The 27,213-nt window shown below is 38.8% G+C and overlaps 2 protein-coding genes and 1 pseudogene across 2 annotated transcripts in view; 2 read left to right on the top strand and 1 right to left on the bottom strand.

Moving 5' to 3' along the window:
- The window catches only part of LOC110987563 (serine/threonine-protein phosphatase PP1-gamma catalytic subunit B), a 50,796-nt gene extending 30,878 nt beyond the window's left edge, over positions 1–19,918 (top strand). Inside the window, exons 6-7 of the mRNA XM_022250383.2 lie at positions 9,802–9,936; positions 11,240–19,918. Of these exons, the coding sequence (XP_022106075.1) occupies positions 9,802–9,936; positions 11,240–11,344 (240 nt within the window). The 3' untranslated portion in view covers positions 11,345–19,918. The remainder of the gene's footprint in view (positions 1–9,801; positions 9,937–11,239) is intronic.
- On the bottom strand, positions 358–2,650 carry LOC147798013 (uncharacterized; annotated as a pseudogene).
- A 137-nt stretch (positions 19,919–20,055) lies between the features above and the next one.
- Positions 20,056–27,213, top strand: part of LOC147798012 (uncharacterized) — a 30,354-nt gene continuing 23,196 nt past the window's right edge. Inside the window, exons 1-2 of the mRNA XM_087141470.1 lie at positions 20,056–24,075; positions 25,697–25,819. Coding sequence (XP_086997596.1) covers positions 25,717–25,819 — 103 coding nt within the window. The 5' untranslated portion in view covers positions 20,056–24,075; positions 25,697–25,716. The remainder of the gene's footprint in view (positions 24,076–25,696; positions 25,820–27,213) is intronic.

Here is a 27,213-nt window from a genome sequence, read left to right as displayed (position 1 = left end):
TGTTGTACGTACATGTTGATTGGCAGGGCTGTATAAAGCTATTTTTAGTCACATCTGGAATCATTGAAAACAGAGAATTTGTGTGTTTATTGTAAACTCTCAACTCCAACAAAAACATGTCTGGTTATAGCCAACCTGTCTACAGCCGTGATGAGGCAAATGAAATGCTTGTTTTTAATCGTCACACCGACAAAGATACAGCCCAGAATTCTAGCTGATTATGGCAAGAAAGCTGCAGGGAGAGGGAACTGAGGTATTTATTTCAGGTAAACATGGGAAGAAAAGACCTTAGATGAGACACAGAGCGTCTAGCAGTATGCAGTGAATCCGTTTGAATTTTGGACTTTTTTGTGTGACCAAAAATAGCGCAGACAGAGAATTTTTTTATTTTGTTCAGAATTGACATGTGTGTTGTTTGTAAAGTTATTTAATGCGAGGGTAAAGTTCAGTGGGGATAAAACAAATGCAGGGAAAGCCCCCTTCCAAATAATTCTTGGCACACACAATGCAAATATTTTCCATAAACGTATGTTTTATTTCTGCTACTCTGTTCCAAAAAAGGAAATGAAACGAAAAACAAGTTGGAGCCATTTGCCCACCAAAGTTTTCGGTGGTTTGAATGTTTGATACAGAAGAAAATCATTTGGACAGATGACTATTTCTATTTATAGATGACTGGATCTGGATACCGAATGGCAGGTTGAATTGAAAATAAACCATGTGTAGTTCCAGGGTTGGAATTAGGGCACACCAATCAACGTGGAATTACTACATGCATGATGTACCGTTTACAGTGCACCTACGTGTACATGTATAACAGAGATGCAATATCTAGGGTTTGAGGGAGAAACAGGAAGAGATCGGCTCTGAGGCATTTGGTGAGCCTGCCAGGTGTATTACTTGTGCTTTAACTTGGAGTTCTGCGTGAGAAAATCTAACATATTGACGTTTTCTGCCTTTTTGCCGACACTACATTCCCTGCAGTTGAAAGTACCCTTTCGGAAGGGACAGACGTAGCTGGTATGTAGAGTAACTTTCAAGCTAATTTAGACAGGGTGGGAAAGTGCTCTGAATTCATGAACCACTATTTGCAGGGATCAGTACTGACTCTGGCTTGTTACAATCGAAGGAAATGTGCATACTCTTCTAAAAAAAAAACTCATAACTCCAAAAAAATACATCTTGAAAACTCCTCTTCTCGTGAGTGTTCTGGTTCTGAACTCCTTTCACATTCTGCTTCCATGATGGTTTGTGATGGCAAACTACCACTTGGCAGAAAATTCATCGCTGACGCCTCTGCTGACTCGGGCTCTAAGTCCTCCTGCTGCCGCTTTGCAGGGGGCATCACATTGAGTTCTTGTAACATCTCTCGTACTGCATCTGTTGTGGCATCCCGCTGTGCTCTCCTTAAAAATTCCTGGTTTTTATATCGTGGGTCCAACGCTGAAGTCAGTAATGGCACGTCAACCATATCACCACTGAATCTATGAAGAAAAAAAAGCAAATAAATTTGATTCACTGTCACTCAACTGATAACAAGCAGTGAACATATGCTTTCACCCTCGAAATGAAACCAGATGGCACCTCTTCTCTGAAATATTGTTGACGATAGTTTTACTTATATTAAAAAATTGCCTCTTATCTAGGTCGTCACTGACTGCTTTCTTGAACACTTGTACTGGGGGAGAGTCTGTTTCATCTTGCTTCAGATGGACCTGCAATCCTTGGACAATGGGGTAGACACAACTGCTACATGCATTACTTTCATATGACAGACAAGTCGTTTCTTTTTCCAAGGTCCTTAACATTTGCTGCATTTTTGAGCACCACTGCCGACACTTTCCCATTTGCCTCCCAGTCGGCGATGATTCGGTCAAGTTGGGTTGCAAGTGCAACAGCAGTGTGGCACTGGGGCTGAGTGGCAATCACAGAATCTTGTTCAGTGTGGGCTTCGGGATCAGGTCCTCTTCCCTCGGTCAAGTTTGCTGGTGCTGTGACCAGAGAGGTGTCCAGAACTGCGGACATGCAGGACCAGTCCTCTGACAAAAAGTGGACTGTTACTGTAAAACCCTCTTGACTTGTTGAAGTCCAGCAGTCTGTTGTAAGGGCTACCTAGTCTGCGTGAGAAAGGGCAGCTTTAAGCTCTCTTTTCTTTTCTTCAAACATTTGGTGGAGACGAGACATGATGCTTTTTCGTGACAGCACGTCGTAACGGCTCCAGGAAGTTTAGAAGTTGTTTAAGTCCCTGACCCTCGACAATTGACACTGGAAGACAGTCAATAACCACCATCTCAGCCAAGAGGCGCGAAATCTGTTTGCGTCTAGCCATGCTGCACTCACGCTTAGAGAAAAAACCCACTAATGTCTGTTGACCCAATGATGACGATGCACTCGATGAGCATGACTGGCTGGACATTGGATGTGTGTTGGTTAGGTGTTTTAACAAGGAGCTGGTTGAGCTACCTACGTACTTCAGCTTCGCCCCACAAATTTTACATTTCACTGATTGGGGCCCAACTTTTTCAAAGTGGATCCATACTTATACAACGTGGCATGGTGATACGTGCTATTCTGCATGAAGTTACACAATATAATTGGACATTGAAGTATGACTTACATGCATAAGAAACTCTGTCACAGGAATGGTCATTTGGCCCCGCCTAATTGGTAACCCTGGATTTACCACAACACAACTTCTGGCGGTACTTTGAAGAGAGTTACTGCAAATGCCCAAGTAAAAAACCGCCCCTGATCAAACTGCAAAGACTAAACAATATCCAGTAAAATCTTGACAACTCAAAGTCTGGTGAAATCGGAAGTCTGTTTTATCTTAAAGACATACCTCATTTATGCCAAAAGCCTTCCATGTATAAAAATATCTCTGTAACTCGAAAAATGTCCTATTTTGGAGGCTGTGTGATGTGATTAAAAACGCCGCCGGAACGGTTCAGAAACGTGTCTAAAGTATCAGAAGTGGTTTAGTTCAAGAGGGAAGAAATTTTTAAGGGTAAAAAGTGTAGAAGTGGAATGTGCTGTGGAGGGATAATTATAGAACTTTAGCCAAAGTTTCCTTTCCTTTTGGAAGATTCTTGTTTAGGTGAAGATCCTGTTGCAAAAAGAGAAGAAATTATAAAGCATTATTTTTTTTTACACGCTTCCCTCTTCCTTAAGGACAATTAACCCACACTTTATTCTGCTTCACTCTCTCCGATCCAGAGACAATTTCTGTTCCTCTCAGGAACAACTCCTTCAGTAGAGAGTTTACTCCTTCAGTAAGGAGTTTGCCTTATTCCTCATTGTCTAGAGGCCCTCAAAGTATGATCAAGACTGGGCTGTTGAAATAATCCGAATCAAAAATGCTATTTGAATTTCGACCATGAGCAAACACACCTCGTGAATTATCAGTGCTGATTACTTACTCATCAAGAAACGGAATTGGCTTACATCGGAAAATAACAGTGGCCAGAAGGCAGCAGAAGGCCAATGGGTACAATTAGAGTACCCACTGAGGCAATGCACTGAGGTGGAAAATGCATGTAACTTTAGGAACCAAGTAGATGGATGGTACTACCCAAATTGTTCTCTCTGTCCCAGTGGGTAGAGAAAGCATCTCCTCTGAATGTACCTGGACACCAGTATTTTAAGTTTAATTGTTCCAATTTCTTGTACACATTACCTGTGAATCTGTCTATGGTGTGAGGACCAAAAATTTAATCAAACTCAAAAGAGATATGAGAAACACCCCAATCATCATAGTCAACCATTCTGCTGATCTCATCAGCGAATTGGTTCTCCTTTCTGGGAATTCACTGTGGAATTGAGGTTATACCGTTATCACAACAGCACTTGAATATATTAATGTATGTAATCAACGTTCATTGAGCCTGCTTGCAGAAAAGAAACAACTGCTTGGTTTCTCTGAAAACCTTCACATGCCTACCAGCTATGTTAGAGTGAAATGCTGAAATGGCTGTCAAGATGCAATTCCCAGCAGGTTGAACTTTAAAGGGATTCATTTTCAGACCAGGATCTGAAGTTTTTAATGTCAAAATTCCAAATAAAGGCACCGCACCCTGTACTACTTGCATCACTGTAAATTATGACTTGTGGAATTGTGTACATTGAGATACAACGTTTATTATAGGACGAAAGGTCAGACTTCCAAAAGAGTAACTTTTGTATTGCTGAACTATCAGAAAAATTGTTACATTTTGTGATCCCAACTACATGTAGTCCTATTATTAATTTCGTGGTGGAGAAACCCGGTCATAAGCCTTGCTGTAGAACCAACAACAGACGCCAGCTTGTCAGAATTGAATCAGTGATGGTATCTATTGTTTGTTAGGTGTCTTGGATACACCTATCTGTAATTGTTCCGGCTGCACTGTCCCACACAGTACCTAACCGTTCCAAGTACTGTGTTGGAGACAATGAGATTTTACTTGTGTTGGACCAGCCCAACATTAATCAGGTCGGATTTGCCTCTTATTGCGCTAGCTCTCTCTCTATCAATCATTGGCAGAACTTGCATCAGGTGATCTACACCAACCATCGTCTAGATTGAGAACAATGAAAATTTTTAAGATCTTATAGTGCTTTATGAGGGGACAAAGGCACTTTGTGAAAACGTAGGGTGCTGATGACAAACCGAATGGAGGAACAGTGAAAACCCAGAATTGAGTAGGATTACTGTCAGTCCAAGAAAACCCAAGAAATGTATGATGAGGCTCAAAAATGTCTATGTTGTGATATCGCTATTTAAGGTCAAAGGAGACCACACAATCTCCCTCGGTGACCTCTTTCTTGAAATTCAACAACTTATCACTGAGACAAGTTTAAGGAGTCAAGCAACTTGGAGAACGATGGCATATGGACTGTCCCGACAGGTTTGACGCCTGTTTTCTTGCAGTGCATGGGCTGTCTTCATCAGACATGTCGGGTGGTACAGAACTATTTAGTACATCAATAGTTATACCTCGCCTGACATACTTAGGCGAACAATGCTACTGTTATGCTAACAAACTTTGTTACACCTGTCCAGTGTGCTTCCGCTTATTAAGAAAATACACTGCTTTCTGGGTGGGTTGATTGCAGTAGACTCTCCCCCCACATGTACTATACATGTGGGTTGAGTCTACTAGAGAATATCTACCCAGATTACCAACTTCCCTCCTATCCTCTGCACTGCGGCTACAGCTATGGCTAAGAATACGGCAGTTACCTCACTACACATTGTGGGATAGAGTGCGCACTACAATTAATCTCTTTAAAAAGGTGCCCGTATGTTCGTGCACAAGAAGAGTATGCTTAATAGCCTGTAGTTCAGCACGTTATTCTGGTCTATGTCTATTCTGGTCAGAATGTCTCAAAGAAAACAAAGCAAATCAGGACCCAAGACATATCCTTGTTACATACCATTTTCAATATAGACAGGGCCTGCATTAACCCCTTCGCGACGGATGACAGTAAAAGCTGCCGTAAAAATTGAGATCCTCAGCCCACTTTTCAGCTATTATTCTCGGCCTACGCTCGAGCGAACACAGCGAAAGACGGCAGAGTTGTATGTGGTGATTGCCCAGAAATGAAAAGACCGAATTTGCATCATAATCACCAGCTTCACAATAGTCCCCACTTTGAAAAGAGGCAACGGGAACGTAGAAGCGTGAGTAGAGCCGCATGCCACTGAACAATGAGCCCTTTTCACTGTGTAATTCAAAGTGTGCAGAGCACCCAGGGCCACAAACTGAGAATTTGCGGTTTGGCACGTGGCCTTCGTGGCCAAACGAGGCCAAACGAGGCTGGAATTCTCGGAGTCGGCTTTCAGAAAAAAGTTCCCGTCGTCAAGGGGTTAAAGTTTGCCATCGTGTTTCACCTGCCCATGCTAGCCTGTGCAAAGTAATGGAGAATTGCAAGGAATCTCAGCTAGTCTGCCCATGATCTGTCAGTTACTCATCTCTGCTGACTGTGTCGAGGGCTTTTGTCAGATCAATGTTGGCTGCATACAGAGCCATGTTCTGCTCTCTGCTTTTTCTTTGGATCTGGCAAAGGACAACGGTCATATCTGTAGTGTTTTTTGAAGTACTTCTGTAATCATCGGTATATACAGTCTGGGTAAGAGAACACAAAGCAAGATCTTGCCTGCAGTTAATCATGAGGTTATACCATGATAGTTGGAACAATCAGAAGTTTTGCCCTTATTTTTCTAGAGGTACATTATCAAAGCATTTTGCAGATCGGTATTTCTTCCTTCTCCCAATATGGTGTAATCAGATTTGTGATTTTTTAATGAATATAGTGTCTCCACCACATCTGTGAACTTCAGGAAGGAGACCGTCTTGACGGAAGTCAGAGATCTGACTTCCACAGTGGAAGGTGTGTAATTACACTCTGTCTCTATTTTCCTGCTTCTGCTGATATGCTGGATGCAATGGACGCTTCTTGTACCAAACACTTGTCTCCAGAAAGACTCCTGTGGTGCTGTGCTCAGTCAGACAGCGTAGAATACCCCTTTCTGTCTGTCAGTAAAGTTGAGTAGGGTCTAAGCACAGTTGGAAAGACCATAGACTTCTTAAATCGTTGGTGGGTCATTCCATGTCAGACCAACACACCTTTTGACCTTCGGTCTTCCAATTACAATACAAATTGCTGTTCTTGTAGACAGTGATGAGTGATAAAGACATGTATATGTGCATGTATATGATATTGGTTACAAATGTGTGACATGTAGATGAAAAAAATGTTTGTTTGTTTTTAAACGGGACGCCGAGCGACTTTCTTACATCGTCACATGTCACCATTGAAAAATCGGTCTGTAAGCACATAGTTTGCTAAACAAACAGTAAGTTCTGTGTCTGTAAGTTCTTAAACTGGGCTTCTAATAAAGAAATATTATGCGATGGCAGTGGATTGACTCAGATTTCCTTGGATTGCAATCCTTAAATTTCGACAGTCACGCTTGTACATTGTAACAGCTGTACCAACGTGAAGACACGACAAAGGTCGCAACCCCATCCTTGTTCCCTGTTTTAGGAAACATTTCATGTGCATGTTGCTCATACTTGCTGGGTACGAGGCTGTGTTTATGTCATTTTACTGGAATGTACACCAGGAAGTGTAGGCTTGATGCGATACACAACGCACGCTTGTAACGCGTTACGAACAGGACTCGATTGAAATCACAGTGAAAAAAGTCTGCAAATTTAATTCATGGCAACAGTTGCAGATTCCTTGGGCATTCTAAATTTACAGATGGTTATTTTTATTTGATTGGGGCAACTGGGCAAACTAAAACTTCTGGCGGTGATAGAGCAGCATCAACATGCACACTCATAACTGCTCAGGACACCATGTTACGAACGTTACCATAAACTAAGATGACTTTGCAAAATACATGATCTGTCAGTTATTCAACTGAACATACGTACAAGCATTCAGAAGGCATAACAGCATAGAATACAACAGAAAAAAAAATCCAATGACATTTATAACAGTCATTACAGACTTTTTAATCCGTTATTATTGGCATGTCACATTTTGGGGTCTCATTTACAAGCATTACCATCATGTTTAGTCCTCATAAAAAATGTGGTGGTTGTGGTTATGTTAAAAATATTATTGCATTTATAACTTCATGTATTGAGGTCCACATTAGATATATTTTGTTTGGGAGTACACATCCAAAGTTTTTTAAGCTGGTTTTTATATACCAAGTCTCATGTCTCTCCAGTATTAAATTGTTACACATACTGTACAGTAAACTCTGACTAAGTCGGCATTGCGTAACTCGTCATATCGTCTAAGTCGGCTTTTTGACAAAAGTCCAGATCGTCTGTAATGCATTTCCATTGAAAATTTCATTTATAAGTCGTCATTTCTTATAAGTCTGCATGTTTTTCTCGGTCCCTTTTCCACAAAACCACAAAAATTCCCTTGTGTAAGTCGGCATTAAAAAAAAAGTCATGCTTCGGTATCAGTTTTCTTCGCCACAGTTGCCAAGAAGTGTCGGTCGACCCACACTGCTTGAATCCCACACTGTTTGACTGATATCTGTTTATTAGCAGCACAGGCCGTGGTTGATAATCGGCCAGCATGAGTACATCAATACCAGCAATTCCTGTAGTGCTACATGCATGGGCTCTGTCCATTTCGGGGTTGCCTTATTGAACGAACTTAACCGATGCGTGTGCGGATGAGTGTATGTTTTCTGTAACGTAACTGTGTCATGTACATGTACGTACTGCACTGTTGAGTCGTGATGTGATGTGCAAGTGGCTTGCCTTCCTTGCTTTGTCCTTAGGGGCACATGATCAATTATCGAATTTGTTGCCCGTGAGGATAATAATCGAGAACGAATTTGCTGGGATCGATCATCGAGGAAGAAATAAACTAGGGTAAATCAAAGCCATTGAATTAGTGCAAAGAATTGTAATGTACATAGGCAACACATGTACACGTGTACCTGTAAGTCGGCAAAATGATGACTTACAGCACAAGTTGGCATTCGCGTAAGTCGTCACAATTTCTTGAGTGCTGACTTACCCGGAGTTTACTGTATACCTATTTTTGGCCTGATCTTCTATTACATATGGTCAGGACGGAGATCACCAGAAAGAGAAAGATGGCAAGTGCAGAGCGTATGATTTTCCATGATCGCGGAAAATGGACGGAAGTCGCAGAATCAACATTTTGAAATGGAATGCACTGCTTGAAACGGAACTTGCAAAATTTCCCTCAAAGAATGACTTAAAAGTAAAGAAAACTTTCTGCAAAGTACTAAATGCCTACCAAACCCTTTTCAAATGCTTGCTTTAATGAACAAATTACGCTGGAAACATGCTAAATTGCACCATTCCACTACATGCTTGGGTCGTCCGCACCACACTGGTGCCGATACTTGGCGCTGTGGTGTGCGTGGGCGCCATTTGTGTAGCAGCAGCTGGCGCAGCGGTGTTCATCACACGCGCACCTTATTAGCAATGAAATCAAGGCACAAACAAGTTCTTACACATATGACTATTGCACACTTGGGGAAGTTAGTCTGAGTTCGCATGGACGCCTTGAGACAAGGCTAGTACCGCATGGCAAAACGATGAAATTGTGGCAGCAAAATGGAAGACTAATGACATGTTTCTTGAATTAAATGAAATCAAGTAAGCTTGGTGTGCCATAGTTGAATGTGCCCTCGGAAGTGTTCAATAAAGTGTTAAGGTTTTAGTCACAAACTTACATTTTAAGGCTCAGATTTAATGTTAACTTCCTGAATTTTGTCTCACTATTGCCAAATAAAATGGTGGGTTGATGTCCAAAGGAATTTGAATTTCTGAAGTGGAATTTGGGATTTGGCAAAACAGAAAATGCCCATTTTTGAAACGGAAAATCATTGGTTCTACAAGTGTTTGTTGGGGATTTACTAATGATCAAGTGGGCCAGCAGTTGGGCATATGTTGACATTTTAAAGTGTTTGAACTGTATTTTTGTATTGATGGTAGCATGTTGAAATGCACCTGTACATACTTCCTACTTTAGGTCAGGATTGCCTGTGGCTTGTTTATTGCAGCTTACAGACTTGGATGTCTTTGGACTATTAAAGTATAAGCTTAGGAGAGACTTATTATCCCTAAGAGTGCTAGGCCTGTAAACTTAGGTCTTCTGCTTTCAACTTACCCCAAACATTCGCTAAATATACAAATTCCAATCAAATGGAAAAACAGTTTAATAGTCAGATGTGAGATTTGTTGTGAGGGTTGATAAATATTGTGTACTCTACAATTATGTTAATACACAATTCTCTTTACATTTTAGGTAGTTGAAGATGGGTATGAGTTCTTTGCGAAACGTCAGCTGGTGACACTCTTCTCGGCCCCGAACTACTGTGGAGAATTCGACAATGCGGGTGCCATGATGAGTGTTGATGAAACATTAATGTGTTCCTTCCAGGTAAACTTCACTTCCCAACAACTTAAGAAAATAATTTGAATTACCTTAAGATATTTTAGGTAAAAAGCAGATTTGGGTTCATTTTCATACCTCAAAAGTTGTAAAAAATAATGAAATTGGTAACCAGCAGCTTCAAAAATGTTCTTGATTGACCTACATTTAGGCTTGTTGACATGACAATAATAATTGGTGCTGAGATTTTTTTTTATTGGAAATAATACCTAGTATTAATACTAATAATATAAAATATTAATACTGCAATATTATTTTGCCACACAGGTATGATTAATCAATTATAGTTTTCATGTCAAGCATGACTTAACGATCACAGTCCATGAAGTTGTCCTTTGTGTCCAACCTATGCAACCAATGAACACACTTTCTCTGGGTGCAAGTGCCTACTAGTGATGGGAGAAAGCTGAGATTTTAAAAACTGGTTCGCTGAATTTTAAACAGCCACAAGACCAGTCACAAGTACATGTAGGAGGGTGAATAATGACAAAGGATTTTTTTTGGGGGGGGACAGTTCATTTGAGTATCTTTTAACTCGACTTCAGATTGGAGGTCTTGTGTAAGTTGTGTGGGAGTTGAAATTGACTCATGGGGCCTTGTGATGGTTTTAAGAGGTCTCGGCCACAATGCAAAAATCAAAATGTTACTGTTCTTACATGTATGGCTTGATTAGTGCTATACTTGTCTGCCGATAATTTGTTTGCAGCAAATTCCCAAGGAATTTTGTGACTCCAACTTTTTTTTGGGTACTTTGATAGTCAGGTTCATTTCATTGACGTCTGTTTTCCATGCAAATAAAGAATTGTGACATAAATATAAAGAAATGGAACAAAGAGATCATGCAGTTGGTGTAGACCAAAGTGGGACGGGTGCTACTGCTTGCTGATAAGAACAGACGACACTCAGGAACGGCACACCAGACAGTGTTCACTTAAAAGTTTACCCAGCTTTCAGCTGTAATAAGGCAACAATGGCCCAATTAATAGGGAAAAAATGGTTGATTTGAGGCTAGAAACAGAGAAATTCTTCAGAAAATGAAATGGCAGCCATAAAAACTAGTGTGCATGCAGTAGCACACTGAACAGCGCCCCCTGGAGTATACATGCTTAAGTTCCAATAACCATGCTGAATGGTTTCTCTTCAATTCAGTTTAAAGGCCAAAAGAATTAGCAAAAGTCTCTCATATTGAATGTCATCATGTACTTTGTGTTTTTCGCTCACTTAATTTAAGAAAAATACCACAAAAAAACGTTGATGTTCACAAAATAAGTATTCACTTTCCCTTGTACAGATTCTAAAACCCGCTGACAAGAAGAAATTTCCCTATGGCGGCATAAACTCTGGACGACCTGTTACTCCACCAAGAGGACAAGGCAAGAATAAAGGGAAAAAATAAACAGAAAGTAGCTTTTCACATAGGGTCATCTGTCCAGATATGAAAATTAAATAACCAAACCATCATAGGGAACTGTTTTATGTTTTGAATTACAAATCACATAATCATTTGATCGAACTACAGAGCACGTACATGTTCACTGTACCGAAAAGTAGTTACTCGATACTTTCACGCACTTTTTGAGCATTTGTTCACAGAATTTGCTTTTTGCTTCTCAAATCCACCAAGGAGTGTCGTAAACAATAGACCTGTCATGATGTTTTTGGTGGTAACCTTTGTTTAGCATTTCTGGTCATTTTTGTTTTGCTATTTCTGTATCTTGACCTATTGACAACCAAAATATGAGTGCATATGTGACCCATCACAACAAAATGAGTGTGAAGTTGCTTTCCACTATTACCTTTTGTAATGGGTTAAAGTCAAATATCGAAGGGGAGGTAAATTGTGGGGGTTTGTAAAGAGCAATGTAATTCCAAATTTTTAGCAGTATCAGTTATTTTAAAATGTAATTTTCTTTCCAATTATGAGGAAAGCATTATTCGTGGCTGGTCAAATATGTTGAAATAGTGTCAAAAACAAAGAAAGAAGCCACAGGAATGATGTCAACATTGTCACCCTACTTTACCCCGTGGTGTTATTGGGTAGTTTCTACAAAATATGGGCCTGAAAGGAACAACACTGAATTTATAATGTCTGGTGAAATTAGGGGAGTCATGACTAACATCTGAACACAGTGGCATCCTTCGTCTTGATCAGAGTTGGATAACTAAAGTCTTAAATGTCAGCATTTTTGACGAACATGAACAACCTATAAATATTTGCCACCTAAATATCATTTGGAAGTAGTAGCTGTTTATTTATTTTTTCTCTTTTTCTCTACATTCACATGATTTATTATTGAATTCAGAATATTTAATTTTCACCATAGGTTTTTGTACACGTTTTTCAAGAGCCAGATTTGGGCATTCTTCTCTTTCTGACTGACTTCATACTAATGCTTACTCATAGCCCACCAGTTAGAGAAGGTCCTAGAGTGAAATCATAATGATGGCACCTGGGGTCATGTGACATCAATTTAAAGTTTCAGTTTTTCTTCACAGGTTTTGTTCACATTTATCTACTATGCATTGCTACCAATCTTAATGACAGAGGGGCTCTCAATTTGGGCAGAGGATTACTATGAGAACAAAAGAGAATTTTTTCCCCCTTTGATCGATTACAAATATACCCAAGATTCAAAATATTAAGTAATATTTTGGGAAGATCCTTAGTGTCAGACGCAAATCACATGGCAAGAGTTTAAGGGTGCAGGGTTTTTCTGCATAGGTTTTATGCACGTTTTTACAGTCACAGACTCAAGCACTCATTCATCAAACTGATTTCATATGAAGCGCATATTTAGTCCATTAGCCCGAGAGGGTGTCCTAAAAAAATCGTCACTGTGGCGTCATCAGGGGTCACGTGACATGAGGTTAAAGTTGCAGTGCTCTCCATGGGCTTTGTACATGTTTTATTTCTCTCCGTTATCGTTCTCAACTTGGCCAAGGATTACTATGAGAATTAAAGAGAGAGGAAATTTTCCTCTTAGTTAGAATGTCTGTAGGTTTTGTGTACATTATTCCTATGTCACAGACTCAGGCACTCATCTACATGTATCTGAGTGACTTTATATTATGTTTATACTTAGTCCATCAATTCGAAAGAGTGTCAGAAAAAAATTGTCTCGGTGACATCGTCAGGGGTCACATTACATGAGGGCAAAGTTGCAGTTTTTCTCGTGACATTGCATTAAAGCTGCAAACTTTGAAGCAATATCTTCCGAAGTAAATATCTTATTTGGTTAAAACTATTGGTGTTTGTACACAAACAGTGTCCTTGCCCCCACTTAAATTTTTAACAGGTTTGTAAGGGGTTCCAGGTGATAATATTTACATGTATTAAAAGTTTTAATATGTGTAAATATTATGTGTTATATACTAAATATTAAAACCATGATCACCAATTTAAAACTTGACTCACAAACTAGATGATCCCAGAGCTAAGCCTATTCGATATCACTATAATTTTCGAGACCGCCATATTTTTTTCATATCGAATCAGGCCTTCTTTCTTATATTGAAATATCGAGAAATTTGATAGTTCTAAAAATGTTGCCGCTTTATTTCCGCTGTTAATTTAGTGGAGTATGAAGCCCGTTTCATTCGTCCTTGAGTTCGACAAAAACATAACGCAAGTGTGCTGACTGGGCACCAAGTCACTGATAAGCACTGCAAGTGCACACTCAAAGGATCATTGGCCCATGATTTAAGCTGTCTTAATGCCCTCGCCAATGTCAGGCAACAGTATGAAAGACAGCATTTATTTGGCCTTTGTGAAAGCATAATCACAGTGTTTTCATGTAATTTAGTATCTGGAAGAGTCATATTTGTTTTTATCACTAACGAAACACTTTAGGCAGTTTGACGAACGTTATTGTCAAATATTCAAACGATCAACTCTAAAAAGTAACATTGACATGAATTTTGGGAAAATATGACTTACGGCACATATAAGTCTTAACCTAATTTATGTAAAATAGTGGGTGTGACCAGTTGCATTCAGTTCCATGGGACCATGTGGAAAAAAGAAAACCGCTTGTAGTGACAGTGGTCTGTATGTTTGTAATGTTACAAATTCCCAAAGATCTACAAACACTAACTTTGTTTCCTTAATCTCACTGAAATGAGGCAATTCTGGGCTCATACATCACTTGGATCATCCAGTAGACAGTTCCTTTTAATATACCAGATATTTATCTGTTGAGTTGCTCCTTGCTCGTATCACCTATGTTTACACACCCAATTGTATTTGAGATTTCCATGGGCACATGTGAGAGTTGTGTACGTGTACGCACGTTGGTAGTTTACTTGGCAGCTGAATTCGACTTTGTTAGTTTGGTTCCATCCAACTTATCGTGTCTATAGATGCTTTCAACAGTAAACAGCGATGGAAGATGGTGCAGCGGGCAATACCGTAATTTCGTTGTTTTTAGTTTCGCATGTGCAAGATACTGAAGGTTCACAGTGATTAACCATTTTCACTCGTTCAGAATGTTCAATTAATTTTCTTCCAGGTCCTGGGGTATTACCAAATAAATCAGAAGTGAATTCAAGTTGGGTTTGCCTGATGAAAAGTAACATTTAGGCCAGTACATGCTCCAGGGATCGGCGCCCTTGGGGATCGGATCGTGTAATCGCACTTTATTTTACCTAGACCTTGTGATGTAACGGTGGCGGACATGAAACACCCCCTCCCCAAAATGACGTCATCATCATTTTATTGAATATAGCAATTTTTTTCACCATATATTGGTTAAGTTAACAATGGGTATCGAACAGGCCTGCCCAAAGTCGGCAGTTGTGAACACTGTTAGATTTTGTCACAAATGTGGACAAGAAAGAGAAAATGAAAAGCAATATACATCATGAGCTCAAGAAAGGAATGCACATAAGGACCCCAAACCGTCATCCTTCTACGACTGGAACAATCACATTTTCATAAGCCCAACATAGCGCTGACTTGGGGATGTCCAATGTTTCTGGGTGACATTGCATTGCTGCCTTGTGGGTTGTTTGACCTTTAACATCAGCCCAATTAGTTTGCCCTCTTTTCAGCTTGATATTCATAAGCCCCCTTATGCTCTGGGATTTTTTCTTCTCACCAAAAATCTGTCAAACTGCACATCTTTCTCAAAAATTGACATTTAAGACAAAGAATATGGTTAGGGATGTAAATCAAATGCCCTGAATTTTATATTTTGATCTAATTTTGAGCCGGAATATCTCCAAAACGAATGACAAAATGAACATTGCACGTGGAATTTTGAGTACTACATGCGTCAGCATTTTTAATGATTTGGGATGTCATGCATTTTCTGCTAAATTTCTCAAATAGCGTCAAAATTGTGTCAAATATAATATGATTTTTGCAACAAACGTAGTCATTAATTTTGATGCTGCCAAATACAGATAACTTTTGGAGGCTAAAGGTGGTGAGACCTTGCAGATGTGCTTGTATAGTTAGTGATTTAAAACAATTAAGGAATGAAGTGAGTAAAATTTTCCCAATAAATTTCCATCAATTTTGTAATACTTCGTGGTTTATTTTTCTTTACAGTGATTAGCAAAATCTTTAAGACCACCTTGAATTTTATTGGTGTTTCTGTCACTGGGCCTGCATTATATTGTTTCATTGAATGATTACTTAACATGTTTTTACAGTGGTGCACAACATCAGTGTAGTGCTCTATAGCCAATGAATGAAATTTTTTGCAAAGGCATGTTTCGTTTGACATTTCATTCTAAGGCAGCATAGGTAAAAAAGCCAAAGTAATCAGAAATAAAGGAGGGCACACAAAATATTACAATGTTAACATTTCAAATAATGGAAATGTAGTCAAATAGCTGTTTAACCAAGATACTAAGGTTACCCACTGAAAATTAACACAAGTTGGCAAGTTTAAGTTTGGTTTTCTTCAGGTTAATGCATTTTGTATTGGTGGTCCGAAAATTTTGCAAAGGACTGTAAAGGTCTTTTTGAGGGGTATTAAATCACATCTTTTGGAAAATGTACAGGAGTGTCTTTGTTGAGAGAAATTTTGGCTTCAAATCATCTGGTACAAATATTTAGACTTAAAACTTTAAATGAGATCAACTCCCTTTTATTTGCACTGATAGCCAACTAAATGTCCACAAAATGTACACAGTCTGCCTAATTATCTCCAAATTATCGTTTTATTAATCTGCAACCAATTTCATGAAACGTGGTGTAACTTTGCACCATGCATAAGCTTTGTGCCACAAATTTGTGTTGTACATGTAGCTGTGTAGGTTTGATGTTACGAATAGTTGCTTAGCTGTCAAGTGTTTTCATTAAATTAAATTTCTTGGATGAGGACAATAACAACTTTGAAGACGGCTTTTTCTTGGCAAGATCACAGCAGTCATCAAACAGTTGTTAGCTTACCTCCCACCATGTTGAAGAAGTTTTTGTCATTTCCCCATCAGAACCAGACAGAAAATCTTGTTCTCTCACATCTAAACAAGTTTTTCATTACTTTCTAAACAAGGTTGTATGCGTCTCATATAAGCCTTCAGTTAAGCAGTTATGAGTCTCAACTGAACACTGTAGGTTAGTCAAATCGCTGATTTTCACTCTGTACGATGCAACTTACACAAGTTAAAATGATTGCATAAGTTACGCCTCAATTTGCAGCATGACTTGTGTAGTGTTTAAAGTTTTGTGAAATTGTTCTTAATTTGTTGTGCAATTATACAATAAAATGTGGCATCAGTAACATTACGCCGTTGCATAAAGTTTCGTGAAATCGGCTGCAGAAGCTGCAAATTTGTGTTTTAAATGACCAATGTCACTCTTATAAGTTTGAAAAATGACATGTGGAGTTCCATTTCAGTTTGTCTTTTGAAAATATGCCCTCTACAGTTTGAAAGTTCTTTTTCCACAGAATTCAAAACACCAACTCTCAATTTTTGAAAATTATGACTTTCAGTTCATTTTGTGGTGACAGGTCACAGACATGGCATGCTGGTAGATAGGATGGTATATCATGGAGAGGTCTGGATTACAACACATTGGTGTTAATAATTTTGATATCCAAACACAAGACCACAGTGAACAAGGTTCAAAGTGTGTACATTTGCAAATAGTGATTACTTTTAATGGCTCAAAGCAAACCTTCTTGAATTTTCTCAACTCAGGTATTCACAACAAAGACGAGCTCATTTGACTTGATATTTACCCATTATTTGGTGTCCAAAATGCCTTTTGGAGGCTCTATTAGCGTTTTGTATGTGTTTCTGATCCTACCTACATGTATATGTAGAAAAGAGCTTGTAAAAATAGTGAAGTATAGTGTTCTGTCTGTTTTTTAATTATTGTACTGATATTTTTTAATGTAAAGACAGGTTACCCTTTGATTTAACTGGTCATGTGATGTACTTCTATTAGTATTGTTGTGCAGTACATTTGCCGTAACATACATTTATATGTGGACCTTGCTGTACTCAGAGGCATGAGGACCCTTGTAAATGCCTTGCGATGTAATATACTTGTGGTGATATGAGGCTGTGGATACATGTATATGATGAATGTTACTCCTTTCTGTGTACCTTGATGTACTTGTTCACGTGTCTTCACATTGTTTGGGTACATTCAACAGAACAGTTTTGGGAACAGTGAGTGAAACTTACAAGTTAAGGCTTTGACAAGCAATTTTAGTTATCTCTTGGTTATGTTGTCAAAGTACATGCGCATTTATCGTAACTTGAGAAACTGTACGTATGTGAATTAGTGAGACTGGAGACATGCATGTTCATGTACAGCATTAACAAAGGGCACTCTGTCTTGAATGAACATTGGCATGCTCCAGTATAGCCACTTAAAGCTATGAAAGCGATCATGTAAGCATGAGCACATTACATTAGAACAGTGTCAATAAGAAAGAATTCTTCATTTTGAGGCAATACTCAGATTCATTTAAAAAATCCTCAGAAACCATTGTAACTCTGGAAAATATGAATAAGGAAAGGAGTAAGGTTAGTAACACTGTGTGCATGTACATGCACGTGTATAAAGGGCTGTAATGTGTATTTCTTATGTGTCAGACATTGGTTTTGTGTTTAAGTTCATGTTAATGGCTTTAAACAATTCTGACAAATTTGTCATGAAAGTACATGTTTTGTACATATGTACGAAAAGCCTGTGACACACCTGTGAAATAGATGTATGTCCGCATCCACACAGTTAAGGTTTGCTAAAAAACATTTTTGGACTGATACTCCCTATGAACAATTACAGCCATCAGCTTCTTTAGACTTTAAATCTTGTGGATGGTGTTACTGCTTGCAGGACTACATCCTGGATGTAGAACAATGAAATGCACACAAAGTAAAGCATACCAGTGTATTAACCCAATGAATTCTGTGAACAGGGTGTCTGCTATCTGATGTTAAGACTTGAGAAGATCTGGATTATGCTTAATTACATATACAAATGCAGTTAAGGGAATGAAATGGTGAAATCCACTGTTATTAACTGAGAATCCATGCACCTGGAAAAATTTGTACACAAGGGAACAGTGATCAAGTGTCATAGAGTTTATTTGTACACACCAGTTCTTGTGGATGCTATTGTATGTACAAGCTTGAAAAGTTGTTGGCACATGATTGTACATGTATTCAAATATGATCATTGATAGTTGTGGACTGACTTCCCTTCTTTTTCTTATATTTTTATTAGTAATGAAATGGAAATTTGAATAAAAAAGAAGCAAAACAAAGCTGAAAAATTCTTAAATGATAATAGATGAGCTGCAATCATGTGACACCTCCATTAAGGGTACGTATGCATGGATTATTAATTTTGGGCTCAAAAATGAGGCAGTATTTTAATAGATTTTTTTTTATATACGTCATGTATCTATCTTGGAAAGAGCATTGTCACCGGTTGATCACTCTGCAGTGTTTACAAGGTAATAAAATGTTAGCTTTGTACATGTTTGATCAATGAGCCATAATTGTAGGATTATGACCATACACATCTTTCTTCTCCTGAGAAACTTGATAAATCAGATGTTTCTGGTTGTCAGACAAGTACAAATTAGATTTAAAGGTTTTGCGATACTTCGTACATGTATATATATACATGTATATGTTTGAGGCCATGATGAAATTATTGTAGTAAACAGGTACATGATAAACCATGCAATTACAGGATGCTCCATTTTGATGGCTACTGCTCCCACAATTTTCTGAGCTGCATTGTTAGCATAACAGCTACATGCGTTGAGGATTGGACCCAGAGTTAAATTCATTACATGCTGGCCTTGCTCTGACCAAGAAGCTGTTGTGTTTTTTCTTGCATTATTGGGTTTAACTTTATTGTAATTTATTTTAACTTAAATGTTTTTGAAAATATACGATGCCAACAGTGTTGCTACTGTCTACCATTAGTTCTCGCAGCACAGGTCATTCAATGTCAAGCCAAAAATCAGGCAGTTGACATGCACTGGGATAAAAGCATTCATATGGAAATGTTCGTGTTCTGTAACAGGGCTCTTGATGGACTTGACTACAGTAGCAAATGCCAATCTTGTTATACAGTTAGCGGAATTATACAAAAATGATGTTCATGTATGTTTGCCTAAAGATATTGTAGTGTTTGCTAATCAAGCATTACATGCTGAATATCTTATGTATTTTGAGTAAGGTCTGGTAACCTTTTAAAGGCAGAACAAAGGAATGTCTGCTACCAAAATGTTACTATTTTCTTTGTTGTAATAGGTTGTGTTCAGTATGCAAATGAATTGGTGTATGTTGTATAATTCATGTATTTAGGGATGTGAATTAAAACAGCCTGTATTGATGGTAAGTTATTTTTTTAAAAATCAGAGCTTTTGTGAAATGTAAAATACAGGAGCCTATGAAGTCCGAAACCTATCAGGCTATTTATTCACTGATGTAAACATACTATGACTTGAAATAAAGTAGCTTTGTTATTTAGAATGGCACATTAAAATTACATTTACTGTTACATTTATTCATTGCATTTGACATCTCGCAAATTAACCTTTGCAGAAATAACTCACGCAATTACTGAGTCGTGTTTCAAAGAGGGCCACAGCTCAAATGCATACTTGTATATTGTCATAATTGTGATAATTACAGGCATGTACATATAGGAACCGGGGGTACAAATAGCTCCCCCTCTTTCCCCCCCCCCAAAAAAAATAGTGGGGGGGCGAGCCCCCCCAAAAAAAGTTGTGTAATTGGCATTCTCAGGGTGGGAGTATTTGTAGCAGTGTGTGATAATTTTACTCAGATCACATTTAAAAAATGGAAATTTTAGATTTTATTTTTCTTCCCTCCACCCCCCAGTAGAATCATCTTCCTATGTACCTGGTGATAAATGGTGCAGGCCAGCCTGGTGTGAAACCAACTCAGTCCCAAGTCAATTTGTCTCTGTGGAAAAATGTACATAAACAGATGCTGGGACCAGGATGCACTGTGACATGATTAGCATGACTTCCACCATTGACAGACTGAAAAAGTAAGGATATATCAACAGCAGTGTTGTATTTGAATCCATCACGAGCGCCTGTAATTCCATCACAAGTTATTAAAATGAGTTGTGACAAAAGCATTCTTTTGTCATTGTTCAGCCTGTTACTTGGACTGGCCTTGCGAAAGGACTTGTGAAGGACTTATGAAAGGACTTGTGACGGACTCAAATGCAACACTGATCGGCAGCCCTCTTCTCTTTGACGAATGGAGCTTGATAAAGGGTGCACTTTGGTTTGGATGTACAGAATCCAAATGGTACTACTATAGCAATTGCTGATGAGTGTTGATTTTTTTGTAGGTGAGTGTTATGCAGTGCTACAAAATCCATAAAATGTGTGGCTGTCAAACTTGAAGATTTGTCTGGGAGGTTATATTGTTAAGTTAATTTTGCATTCATCTTCACCTCTGGCCTAACCGCCTTGCCTGGCATGCTTTGGATACGATATTACTAGGCAAGTAACAGTGGATGAGGGAAGTATCGGTGGTCAAGCCCAACACAAGAACCACACTGGACAGTTTATAGTACTATGGCAGAATTACCAAATCCCCCTCCCTCACAATCACTGTTCCCCCATTGGTCGCTCAGCGACTGTGGTATTCCTTCAGGAAAAACCTACACCTAATGCACAGGGCCAACCAGACAGTTTCCTCATTAACCTCTGCACGGACAGCTATGGCAAACCTCGGGCAGGACAAGAGCAACTTTGACCAGTAATTTTGTAGCCTCTTTTATTTACAATTCAACCATGCCAGGCAGAACTAAGTACTCTCAAGTGACTACAGAATTTCAATGGGATAGCCTCCCTATGCACCTCCTGGTTTTAGATCTTCCTTTTTGTTGGTAGGCCCCAGGATTCAAGTACTCTTCATCAGGGTAAACAAACTGTTACGGAACAGAACTAATCCCTAGCTTTCTCCCTGGTATCCTATCATAGACCTACCACTGATCTCCATTATAAAGACTGGATGGGACATGCATGTATGTTGGTGAAACTTTAAAACTTTGAAATGTGGTCACACGCTGTGCAGGGGAAGTTAGTCTGGCTGAGGAATCTGTTGTTCTAATTTCTCTTTTTTGATGAAAAATGAAAGTAGGTAAAGAACCTAAGACCCATAAACCAAGTATGTAGCGTAGCAGGAGTTTTGTATGGTAGATTGTTGCAATACAACTGGTTGTCCAAACAAAATGTTAATTTAAGCCCATTTTTTAATAATTGGTTTCCAGTCGAATATCATAACTTAAGTCTTTATATAACTTGCAAACTATTCAGTTTATTGATAAACGTTTTATTTCATTGAATTAACTTGTGTTAATTATTTTTATGTGCAGAATTCTAAGACATGAATACTTGAGAACTAAATGATGGGTACAACCTCGGCAAAGACAAATGATTAGTGTAAGCCACGATGCCATAGTTGTTCAGAACATTTGTGTGTCCACAAGGGTGGAGTATATTGCAAATATTTATTTATTTGCTGTCTTATTTATACAGGGTGGTCTCATCAGTTATAAAACTGCTTTCTATGAAGGCCCCGTTTCAATTCACACGAATTCAAATCATGTAAAGAGTTATTAAAGCTTAAATTGAAAGTATCAAAGCAGGGATACAGCCAAGTCTGTAAAACTAAATGTGCAAAATAATAGGTCATCATAGAAGCGGAAACAAATCCAATGAAAATTCCCAAATAAGAGTTGTGATCAGAAAAGTAACATTTCAAAAACCAATTTATTAATCAGAAACTCGCCAGAGTCACTCAGAAAGAAGTGTAAAACCTCATCAAATGGAAGTGAAATACATCTATATACAAGTACATGTATTTGATATTGAAGCATAACAAAGACTTAAAGTAAGCGATGGGGAAATAAAACAAGATGTTATAAAAGGTAAAACGTGAAAGACTTCTTAGCGAACTGCCGCTAAGAATGGTTAAAATTAAAACTTGGAAAAGCAAGTGGTATTAAAATTGTATTGAAGCATAAAATATACAGCAAAACTGGAAAGGGTAAGTACATTATTAGAATTGGCAGGTTAGTAAAATAGGGTCTGTTATATCGGTCAATCTGTTATTTAAATTTGTTTAATACTATAGTTATTCTTGCCCATTCTTTAAAACCAACTTCACACAGAATTTGTTCATGAGTAATTGTCCATTGTTTACAATTGTTTATACGTATACATGATGTCCTCAATTTTGCTCGCACTTGGGACTTTTGCGTTGTTTGGTATATTATGTCCGTGCTATTTTACATGTAAGTTTTTAAGTTAAATGCTATTCGCTCTGTTTTTATTCTCTTAAGAATCAGCTATTGTACCAGTATATTGTCAGCTCTGGAAATATGCATTTTCTTAAACATTAATTAGTTGGCGGAGAACAAAATGAAATAATTAGATTTTCTCTAATATATCAAATAAAAGGAGTCTTATTTTGTAGAGCTGCAGTCTTTAATGAAATGTGTGGAATGAAGAGAAGAAAACCTTCATACCCAGTACAATGTGCCTTTTGTATTACATGTCAGGATGTTACCAAATGAATTGTTGGCTTTTTCGCATTTTGCAAAAAATGCACTCTTTTTGGCAAGATTTCTAGCCGTTTCGGTTTCCGGCCAAACAGCCTTAGCGAAAAAGGCATTCTTTTTGTTGGCTTTTATGCAGTTTTGCAAAAAAGGTATTCTAAAGGTATTCTTGTCTCGATATTTTTTGGCTTTTCCGCAACTTGCAAACAAGCATTTTATTTTTGTTCAGATTGTGTTTTTTTTTTTTGCTTTTTCTCAAGTTGCAAAAAAGGCATTCTTGTTGGTTTTTAATTCTTCTTCCGCGCCAAATCCCCTTTGTTTTGTACACGTTTCTTCCACCATCGACTTTAATCCCCTAGCAACTGTGGATATTCCTCAAACTTTTTCCAATGAAGGACCCTTGAACAAGGAATTCTCTAACGCAATGGTGTTGTGTTGACGTCTTAAACGAGTTGATTTTTTGTATTTATTTAAGCCCATTGACTTTGTACATGTTTTCAAGGCAACATTTTGATAATGTAGCGATCTTCAATCGTCCTGAAAGTTACAGCCAGCAAAGACCATAAAGCAAAGATAATACTAAAACAATTATGTCATGATAATTTTGAATATTTAAAAGTTACGTCAATGTTGTAAAAATCTATATAAAATGGACCGTTTCCTCCCGTTAAATTCAGTTTGCAGCAAATGGCAGCCTTTCAGTAGTTCACCCAACATTCTTGTCATAACCTGGATATTGTTTTCTTAAGGAGATCAACCATTTACCTTCTTCCTCCAATGTGTGGAAAAGCTGGACCTACCGGGTTACCTGCACTCCTGGAAATTCCAGAGGATCAGGTGTGTCTATTCTCACGAAACCTAATTATTCAGTCCAGAATCATGATGTTATTCTTGAAAGTTATTTACTTTATGTTCAAGTTATTCATGATTGTAATACCTATCATGTATATAATGTATACGTTTCATAGGGTGATAATGATGCTCAACGACTCTTTGAAGCTCTAGAATTGTTTCATTATGGGCTGTCCCACATGGAAAGACGATCGGGAGACTAATCAGAAACCCTCAGGAAGACATGAACTAGCTCACTTGTGCAGGTGAGAGGTCAACATATAATGTATGCACATACTGCTTTCAACACATCCTCCCCTTTTTGAAGAGTTTGGGGCATCATAAATTATATCACTGAAGTGAGCTTTAAACAAACTCTGAAAGATTGTAAACAGTTAAATGTTGAATATCGACTTCAACACTTCTCAACGTTTGGATACAAAGTATTTAAACATCTCAACTTTTGAATGTCAACAATTAAGAAATTGTAATGTGAACACTGAGTTTTGTTTTGAGGATGTGGACTGGATGGGACAATGGTGATTAGTATTTGATGTATTCAATTCTTGTTGGTGGTTTGATCACTCTTCCTGATCTAGTGTGTCATTCTTGCAGGATTGGGCTGTTTGTGTGTAGCTTTTTTATTTGTAGTGCTCCGTTGCTCTTCTGTTTTTCCGTTTGCCTTTCTGACGTTTGCTCGTACGTGTGGGTGTGACAGCTGTTCTCGGGTAGACTAAAGTGATGTTGGGTTTGTGCATTTTTCCTAGGTAGACCTTCCTTCTGGGATCACTTGGGGTGGTTCTGATTTCTTGAGGTCGATTCGGTTTCGTCGAAGTAGAAGGCTGTTTTCTGTTTCGACTTCATATGATCTCTGATCCAGTCGTTTCTTGCCTTTTGCCATTTCGTTTCTCCTTGTCTGTATGGTTTGAGTCTCACAACATTGCCTTCTTCGAGTTCTGGGAGATCTTTGGCATGCTTATTGTGCTGTTGTACGCTCTTTCTTTTTGCAGAAATTCTGATCCTCTTTGCTTCAACAGGTTGCTGATTGTTGGTAGAGTCGTTCATGTTCTTCTGCCATGTAGCCGTTGTGCATGGCTGGAGCTGATCCCTTGGGAGGGAGTGTTTTCTCGTGTCCAGTAAGGTAAAGTAGACATCTGTCTTTGAGTGGGATGACTTCTTTATCAGTCACGTTGCTGCCTTCACAGCTGACTCTGCCTTTCTATTGGCTTGGTATGTCTTGGGGAGCAGGTGTAGTGATCGAATCCCCATTTTTTAGAGAAGTTTGCAAACTCTGGCGAACTGTATAGTGGTTCGTTATCACTCACAACAGTGTTTGGGATCCCATATCTGGCAAAGTGGCTTTTCAGTTTGGTTCTGATGGTCTTGCTGTTGAGGTCATATAGACGGTCTACTTCGGTTGTCTCTGAAGTTGAAGAAGGGGTGTGTTGTTTCTGGGACGTCAGATTTGTGTTCTGGCCAACTTTCTGGATGATTATCTTGACCATTGCAGCACTTCATCTTCCCTGGTAGGCCTCTGGAGGCATCAGATTCTGTCCTCATTCATGCTGAGGGAGTCAATACGAGGTTGACTTCTCCAAATTCCGATGATCCGGTGATGTTTGGAAGATATGCCCTGGATAGCATATCCACCAAATGCATGTCTCGTCCCTTTACCCATTTGATATCCACATCATAGTGCAACATTCTCATCAACATGCCTTTAGGGCATCTTGGTGCTCGGTGGAGGGGTTTCTTGACTATGGCCTCCAATGGTTTATGGTCACTCCGTTCTATGACTCTGTCCAAAGGTGGATTGATGGAAGCGTTCTAATGCAAAGACTACTGCTAAGGCTTCGTTTTCAATTTGGGCATACTGCTGTTCCGTAGGTGCAGGGTTCGACTGGCATATGACAGTGGTTGACCTTCCTCTCGTCTCTCCTTCACTCTCGTCGAGTGTCGCTCCTAGACCTGCTTTGCTGGCATCACACTGTATGGTGAGAGGCTTATCAGGTGAGTAGTATGTAAGGACAGGTGCTTTCGTCAAAAGTTCTTGTTCCTTTGTTCACTGTCAATCAACGTCTTTGCAAGCCAGTCTTCTCAGCAGTTCAAAAGCATCTGAGAGCATGGGCAGAAATCTTGCCAAGCAGTCGACACTGCCCTGCAGGCATTGTATTTCGGTCAGGTTTAATAGTGGATGTGGGCATTTCAAGAATGGCCTGCACCTTCTTCGTGTTGATGGGGCGGTCTAGGGGATCGCGATAGTGGTGGGGTCCAATCCGTAGACAGCCTTGGTATTATAATTATGTACATGTAGTTCGAAGTTCAAACAACATGGCGGCTTTACGCGAGCAAGTACCCTGTCGATACTGTCTGGTTTGTAGGAAGGGATTAATGACATGCAAGACATACTTTACACTCCATACCAGACATGAAATTGCCTCTCTTCTAAAAGATATCGTTGGAGACTGTTTTGTCTCAGAAGACTGAGGAGTTTCTGGGTCAGCCAAGGTCTGCTGGTGAAGTTCTATCGGGTAGTGGTTGAGAGTGTCCCGACATTCTCAATCGCTGTCTGGTATGGGAACACCACAGTGGAAGACCGGAAACGCCTCAATCAGGTTGTTAAAACCGCTAGCATTATAATTGGGTGTAAACTACCTGCAATGGAAGAATTTTATGAGGCAAGGGTCTTAAAGAAGTGCATGTCAATTGTCTCAGATGGATTCCATCCTGCGAATGACTTATTTCAGCGGATGAGATAAGATAAACGTTACAGATCAATTCGCACAGATTCGACTCGAACCTTGAACAGTTTTTATTCAAGTGCAGTTTGCTTATTGAATATACATGTAAAGGTGCAATCAAAGTCCTAATCAGTGATCCGTCAGATTTTATTGTTATCTTAATCCCATTTTATCTAATAATCAATTGTTATTTTACCTTATATGCTGTCTGAAATTATTTGTTGTAATTCTAGTGTGAATTTTTGTAATGTCGTTTATTATTGTTTTGTACATATATTTTGATTATCAAGTTTTTAACGCTCGCAAAACCACAACGAATTTCAATGTATTCCAATAAACTATGTTGGATACAAATGATATTAAATGAAATGACTACAGTTGTGCTGCATCGCATCATGTTTGCAATACCTGTGGCAGAATTGGGAAAACAAAATCGTTGTCTAATGTCTGACACCACGCAAGAAATATGTTCCCCTTTTTTTTTTGCAACTCACAATGAGCATGCTGGGCCTGATGAGGCCAAATTACTAACACAGCAACACCTAAAACACCTACACGTGCAGCAAGAACGACAACCAACTAGCATTATGGGTACTCCGTCCTCGAAGGACAAAGTCTACATGGTCTCTAAGGACGTTGTAGTTAGCTGGGGAGGGCATACAG

This window comes from Acanthaster planci, linkage group LG09 (assembly GCF_054643075.1).
Source record: "Acanthaster planci isolate LZ-2023a linkage group LG09, COTS_SCS, whole genome shotgun sequence".
Classification (NCBI taxonomy): Eukaryota; Metazoa; Echinodermata; class Asteroidea; order Valvatida; family Acanthasteridae; genus Acanthaster; species Acanthaster planci.
Note: the sequence above shows the minus strand (reverse complement) of the source record. Positions and strands in the feature narration are given on the sequence as shown.